Source organism: Pleurodeles waltl, chromosome 9 (genome assembly GCF_031143425.1).
Source record: "Pleurodeles waltl isolate 20211129_DDA chromosome 9, aPleWal1.hap1.20221129, whole genome shotgun sequence".
Taxonomy (NCBI): domain Eukaryota; kingdom Metazoa; phylum Chordata; class Amphibia; order Caudata; family Salamandridae; genus Pleurodeles; species Pleurodeles waltl.
The window spans coordinates 122032230-122040087 of record NC_090448.1 but is presented as its reverse complement, the minus strand read 5'-3'; the positions used below and the strand labels follow the sequence as shown (position 1 = coordinate 122040087).

At 43.5% G+C, this 7858-nt stretch overlaps 1 protein-coding gene across 4 annotated transcripts in view; it reads left to right on the top strand.

Annotated features, from left to right (window-relative positions):
* The first annotated feature begins 2837 nt into the window (after window positions 1–2837).
* LOC138259001 (inter-alpha-trypsin inhibitor heavy chain H4-like) overlaps window positions 2838–7858 on the top strand; it is a 536359-nt gene continuing 531338 nt past the window's right edge. For all 4 annotated transcript variants that reach the window (XM_069206377.1, XM_069206375.1, XM_069206376.1 and 1 more), the window contains exon 1: window positions 2838–2939. In XM_069206377.1, the coding sequence (XP_069062478.1) occupies window positions 2865–2939 (75 nt within the window). In that variant the 5' untranslated portion in view covers window positions 2838–2864. The remainder of the gene's footprint in view (window positions 2940–7858) is intronic.

Sequence of the window (7858 nt, the reverse complement as noted above, 5' to 3'; positions counted from 1 at the left end):
ATCAACTTTAAAGTGGGGGGCCGCACAGCCCACACGCAGCCCTTAGGGACCACCACCTCCCCAGGGCTTTCAGTTTATGCATTGTGGGGGTTGTTGTGCTGCCACGCCAGAGCCCTTCGGACTGCCACCCCTGAGGCTACAATGAAAATGTGAAGGGGCTATTTTTCAGACCCCGAAGCCCCAGGGACCACCACCCTCCCAGGGCAAAGGTTGTGGCTCCTCAAGGGGGTCGCATGGTCCCCCTGAGGAGCCACATTTGGCCCTGGTGACCACCTCCTCCAGGGCCAGCTCCTGCTATGTCCTGGTGTGCCAGACCTGGAAATGTTTGCTTTTGCTTGGTGGGAGCTCCCCACCAAGCAAAAGCAAACAAAGTCTGGTTTCTATAGGTGAGAGCTGTGAAACAGCTCTCACTTGCAGAACGCAGATTTTTCATCTGTCTTCCCTGCACACAAAAATGCATGCGGGGAAGACAGATGAAAACATTGCTTACACAAGCAGGGAGCTGCTATTAAAAGCAGCTCCCTGCTTGGGGGAACAATGCCGTCTCCCACAGGATGTAGGAAGCCAGCCTGGACCACAGGGGCCTTTAGGCTCCCCCTGCAGTGGTGTTACTGTCTCTCTTTGTCTTCTATCCCACAATGGGATGGAAGCGAGAAAGAGAGATTGTCATTTCAATGGTGGCCCCATGCAATGACCTCAAAAAGGGGAAACAGATATCTGTGGCATAATGGTTAAGGTCTGAGACCCTCGCCCAGAAAGTTGAGGGTTCTATCCCAGGTGCGTCTGTTGTCACTTCCATACTTTCGTTTCTTTTAAAGTTTAAGGTTCATACTGAAAGGTGATCTCACTCTTTTTAATTGACACATACATTTTACTTTTCAATCTGTCCAGAAATATCTCATTCTAAGTATATCATCCATCAAAGCCTAAAAAACTCTCTCTCTCTCTCAATTTCTATTTTTAAAAATCTTTTTTCCACTTACTGACCACTAAGACCCGCTTACACACCCACCCACAGACCCACTCAGCGATCATGCACCCACTCACAGCCCCACTCAGAGCCTCATGCATCCACTCAACGCCCCACTCACACTCTCGCACTGCCACTCATAGACCCACTGAAACCCTCACACCCCCACTCACATATATTGACACACCTACTAAGACACTCATGCACCCACTTTCATACCCAGACACTCATGCACCTATTCACAGAACCACTCAAACTCTCACACACCAACTCACAGACCCACTGAAACCCTCATGCACCGTTTCACAGACCCACACAGACACTGACGCACCCACTAAGACACTGATGCACCCACTCTCACACCCAGACACACACTCTCACAACCACTCTCACCCCCAGATAAACTTCTCACACCTATTCTCACACCCGGAGAGACAGGCTGCAGCCTACTGCTGCCCCGAACGGCAAAGGGTGTGCGCAGCATGGGGTTCGGTGGTTAGGGGGGTTGGCTGCAGGGTCTGGCTGCAGGCCAGGCCGTGCAGCCAACCGCTGCTGCACATGGCTGAAGGTGGTTGGATTAATATATGGCCATGGTTAGAAAAATCAGAAAAATTATGGTACTGAGAGTTATCTGAAGTAACTATAGCTCATGCCACAAGGTAACTATAACTCACACCCTTGACATGTCACTTTTTTTGATGCTCTGGAGGTGCAGAGTGCAGACTCATATCTACAAGGCTATGCAAAGCCATGCATGACTTTTCATGGCCTCATCGTAATGGTGTAAGACAACTTGCCGCAAGTGACTGTGTTGCCTTACACTGCGTCAGAGGGGCATTCCATGGGAGTTGCAGTGGGTTTTCCCATGCAACACTCATGGGTTTTGACGTATTCCCAGATTTATAATGATGTGTAAACCGGAGAATGCATCAAAACCATGCAACTCCCCAGGGGAGGCATCCTGAGGAGAAATATCTTTATTTCTCCTCGTTTTTATCTCTTTCTATGTATACACTCTGCAGCACACACACACATAGAAAGAGGAAAGAGCCTCTATGGATTTTTTTTTTGTCGGAAGGTGCCACTTCCTGCACAAAAACAATCCTGCCAACAATGCAGACACCCTTGTACCATGGTGCAAGGGTGCCTGCGTTGGCGCTAGGCACAAAATTGTGCGCTGGCTGAAGGGACAGGAATTGGCGTAGGGAAAGGCAGCAAAAAGCTTTGCGGTGCTGCCCTATGACAACTTTTTGTCAACATACTCCAGGGTCTATAACTAAAATGAATAGGTATTTCCACCATGATGCCCCAGGGGCACCTCCTTAGTGCAAAATGGCGCAAAGCAGTGAAATGTCCTTTTCCCGGATAAAATGACTTGTGCAGGAAAGTAAATACCAATATATCACTTTGTACCGTTTTGCATGACTTTGCATCACTTTTAGATGGTGCCCTCTTAGTAAATCTGGGTGAAGGTTTCTATAGAGATGACCCCTGAATTCTGTCCATTTGTAAAGTGTAACGAAAAAGATGTTCCTAAAGAAACCCATCATGGTAGACTTTTGTAAATATCTCGTAGATTCACTGTTGTGACATGCTCACCTCATAGCCCTTCTCACCGGTACCTCCGCAGGGCCAATCAATTGTACTATTTTTACAGGAATGCTCACGTAAACAGTATTTAAGGCCATCAGTATTTACAAAGAATCATGGTATTTACTGATATTGACATAAACCACGGGCTTCCGGAGTGAGGGCAACAACTCATTGTACATCACTGAAATCAATGTCCTGCAAACAGTGAGATTAATGTTTAAACAGTATTTATACATGTAAGTCAATTGTTGATTTATTAAACAAAATAGCAGAATCTGCAGCAAGAGACCTTCATTGGAAAATGGAGGGGCACACGTTGGGACTGCTGCTTTTTGTCACGTCCGCACTGTTGCCATTCAACGCTGCTACTCCTAAGGTACCTGCTTTCTGTTTTTTGATACCTGCATTGTGTGCTGTTAGTCGAAATATAAACTGATCAACCACGATAAAACAGCTATAGATGAGTCAGCGAAGAAACCTGTTTTTGCTTTCCATTTACACACAAAGATATAATGTGCTTTACTCCTTAAAATAACATACTCGTATTTTAAGAAGCCTGTCTCCAAAGGACTGTGCAGGATAAGAGTTTTGATTGGTCTAAATAGTTCTAAAGGATTATTGCTAATACATTGCATTTTGTTGCATTTGATTGGAGTTTTTCCACAGAGATTGTTAGTAATCTTTTCTGTTTAAAAATGTATGGCACTGTAAATGTACCTTTCCACGTGCATTCACAATGTAGCCAATCCCACCATGGTAGATCATGTACGACATAGGCTATGCGAATTTGGTTTGTGCATTGTAAGTCAGTAGTATGAGGAAGAGATTAGATGAAGTTTAGCATGACCCGCCATCTTCTTGGCCATCACATTGGCAGAAAACACCAACAGCATCTTTATCATCAGGAGCAGATACCAAGGTGAAATCAGAAACCAGTACATTTAGTGTAGGACCATGACACGGGAAAACATGGCAGCAGGGCTAAACTTAAAGAAGCAAAGGACATTTTATCATAACAGGACCATGATTTGAAGGACAGAAAAGTAAAGTGATGTATACAGAGTCAGACATTTTGGGTCAAGAAATGTCAGTTATCAATGCTTATGTCCTTTGCTGGGTTGCAAAATTGTTACACAAGAACAAGCACAATTCTGCAGTGAAAAAGCTAGCTTGTGTGATATAACTGGTATTTGGGGAGATTATGGCCCTCATTATGACCGCCTGCCAATGCCATCCCACCAGGCGGCCTGAATCTCGCCGGCCCTATTATGGCTTTCCCAATGGGCCAGCGGGCAACCGGGCCTTAACATTGCAGCCGGCTCCTAATGGAGCTGGTGGCAATGTGGCACTGCAGCGGGTGCAGCAGCACCCATCTGGCATTCCACTGCCCGCAATTGGGGCAGTCGAATGCGCGATGGGGCTGTGCATAGGGCCCCCCGAGTCTCCCATGCCGCCAGCCTTTCCATGGCAGTGTTTACCACCATGGATAGGCTGTCGGATGGGGACTCATACTGCCCTGGCGGATCACAACCGCCGGGACCGCAAGGCTGCAGGCTGGCGGCAGCCTGGCGGTGTCGGCGGTTTGACCATGGCGGCTCTGCCACGGTCATAATGTGTTTGCCAGACCGCCACTTTGACGGCAGTCCGACCATGACCCTGGCAGTTGAGTGACCACCAGGGTCATAATGACCCCCTATGTCCATTGTTTTAGAGATTAAAGAGTGTTTAAAATGTAGTCTTAAATTACTGAGGTACTGGTACTGCTAATTAAGGATAAGAAATGTTACTGTCGTATAATGAAAGATTTCCCACACAATCATATTCATTGTAACTCTTTGAAGTTAATTAAATATGCAATAAAATACCCTCTACCATATTTTATAAGGATGTTGTAAATCACTATGAAATTCTGTGGCCATACATAGGAACAAGGCAAATAGCCCTTTATAGGGTCATGCAACTCTGACAGGCCATGGAATATCCTTTAACGTATTACAGAGAGCATTTTTCTTAACAATACCGTTTCAGACCACCAAAATCTTCAGAGTCTTCATAAAGCCTTGTTCTCCTGCTCCTTCATAGGGAAGATGTATTATGTCTGCAGATATAGAATATTCTCTCGTATTCAGCATAGAATAAGACTGTTTAAAAAGTCTGTAAAAACACCAAAATGCCCTTAGTAATGTGTTGGAAGAATATGTTAATTATTTTAATGTAAACAACTTCATCATAACTTTATTCTATATTTTACAGAAATCATACAAGTATACCTTGTAGTAAAAAAGAAACGTCAAGGTGATATTATTTAAAATCAAAACATAATAAAAAACCAAGAACGCGTTTTAAAAAGAATAGAGAGTAAGACCTCAAAGAGGTAATATGCCACCAACAACCTTGAACAAAGTGCTTGGTGTAAAAGCAAACTATCTGGTAAGGCACCAAACAGGATTGATACGTGTGGTCAGAAAAGGTGCAAAAAAAAAAAACTAGAGACTAAAAACACCAGCCATAAACCTTGATACACAAAAACACTTTTAGATGTGGACAAAAGTTGCAAGAATAAAAATGCAGGTCTAATCTCTCAAAAAATCATGGGCAACAAAAGGGGCCTTATGTACTTAAACCAAAGGGAAGTGAATCTGAGACAAATGAGCACTAAGTGCATGGGGTTGCACAATGATAGATTATCACAAGTACAAGAAGGCGGATAAAATGGTTCATGCCAGAATCCAGGTGAAAGCAAAAGCTACTTAAAAATGTCCAGTCTAAAATAAGGTAACGAATGGCGATTATGTTTGGACATTTCTAATACCACTCACAGATTTTATCATTATGTAAGTATGCATTGATTGCTTGGATAAAGCAGAGGACTCCCATTCGGCTGCCACCCAATGGGAGAGTGCCTGCTTGACCCAGGTAATTTCTTTGTTTCCGATGCCCTGCGGTTCAGAAAATAAGTCTGGCCTCCCTAAATCTTTCAAGGTGGATTATATATAGTAGAGGCACGTTGTATGAACTGCAGTATGCAAGAGCATACAGTCCAGAGAATAATTGTTTAGATCTAGTACCAAACTGAGCAATAGAGTAAAAGAGGATGAAGTCTAATAAAATCTGTGATAAAATTCATGCCCAGTTCTTAATGTATAGCACATGTGCACATGCAGCACAGACAAAACTCCCCTCAAAAACGTGTCTTCTGTTACCTGGATGCCATCAAATGCTTGTAACCCCTGATCTCAGTCCCAAATGGTGTCATCGGGATACATGTGGCCTTATAGGCATCTATCATTGGTTTTAAAAGCCTGCGCCCAAGACGACTAACAAAATCATTCAGGCCAGAATAACCCTCTTTAGCACCCTGCATTTTTCTTGATCAGTCATTGCCAACTAAGGCAAAAATTATGTAAAATCCCAAGTAGGGACGTGTTTCCCCTTTGCTTAAGATCTGACCCTGGGCTGAAAAACTAGCTGTTTTTGTACTCTTAGGGATAACTGCCATGACATGTGATTTTTGAAAATTAGTGGACCGATCCATATCGCTCATAAAAGTATTAAATAGACCTAAAAACCACCGAAGGCTTCTGGCTGTGCGGGCAATTAGTAATGCATGGTCGGCATATAAGAGCACAGTAATATGTCCACCATCTGCACTGGGCTTATCTAAGCCCCTATTGGACAACACTCCCTTTACAAATGATTGAAATACATAATAAATAAAACAGGGGCGAGGGTCCAACCCTGTTGCAGACCTCTTTTTAGATTAAAAAGCGGGGAGTATTCCCCATCAGTCCCATACCTAGCCACACCTGTCAGGCCAGTATGGAGATCCCTCAAAAAGATGACCAGAGCTGCGTCAACCTTCATGGATCCCAGCTTAGCAAAGAGCTTATTTCTGTTAACCATGTCAAAGGCTGAGCTAAGGTCCATGAAAGCCAGACAAACCAAACCCTTTCTAAGCTTTGTGTATTTGGAGATTAAGAGATAACATTTAAATTCAGCTCCACCGTTCCCCTGCCACACCTGAACCCATATTGAAGGCTGGGTCAAATATTTGTCTAATTGGTCAACTAGTCAGTCTCTCCAGGATAACTCTCCCTGTGATTTTAACTTCTAGATCCACAAGAGATTTTGGCCTATACCAGGTAGAGTCACTTCTTGCTCGTTCCTTATTCACTGACTGTCACCAGTTTTCAGGTAGTGGACTGCGGTTAGCTACGTAAACATGCAGAGTGACATCTAGAGCCCACAGCTCCACTAAAGACTTTAACAAGTCACCCGGGACACCATTAGCTTAATACCCAAATGGGGTGAGTTAAGCCTCTTTGAAACAGTGCTTGCGATCTGTGCAATATAGTTTCTGATTGTTATGTCAGAAGTGCATTTTTAGGTGGGTGTTACTATACTTTTAAGGATTCACCTTGTTTGATGCATGTACACCTATGGTGACATGTGAGTGCAACACTAGTGATGTTACACCTCTTGTCAGAGGAGTGACTGACTTGTGATAAATGCAAGCTGCATTACTGATGTTGTTTTCCCTGTTTCACAGGTCAGTCCTCATAAAAATAGTAAGGTATTAACCTACACCAAATTTTGGTGACTTGTGATTGGCAATCTATGGAAATACATACGGTTAGATGCCAACCACTGTGTAGATTAGAAAAACTGGTCCTAAACAATTGCCATAAAATTCTGGATGTGTGAGGGCTCTTGCTCCCGAGGGACCAGACCCTTCCTGGTACATTGCACCTGAACCGCATCAATTTTTGCATTCTTCATCTTTTCTATAAATGTAACGGCATACCCATGTTGTGATATTTAGTCTAGTTAGAAGCACATGTGTTGTACCTATAAGCTCTCTTCATCCCTCTTTTTGTACATTGTTAGAAATGGGGTCTTTGGTTGGCAGTCAGGTTACCCCCCTGTCCAAGCAAGGACCCTCACTCTAGTCAGTGTAAAAGAGAATCACCCTCAGCTAACCCCCGCTCAGCACCTTGGTAGCTTGGCACGAGCAGGCAGGCTTAACTTCAGAGTTCTAGGTGTAAAGTATTTGTACCAACACACACAGTAACTTAATGTAAACACTACAAAATGACACAACACAGGTTTAGAAAAATAGGAAATATTTATCTAAACAAAACAAGACCAAAACGACAAAATTCCAACATATACAAGTCAAGTTATTAATTTTAAAAGCAAAAGAGTCTTAATACTTTTATAAACAGGTAAAACACTGTTAGCATTGAAAAGAACCTAGGTAGCATCAAAAATAACACGCACGGGCAAGTGTGTGTA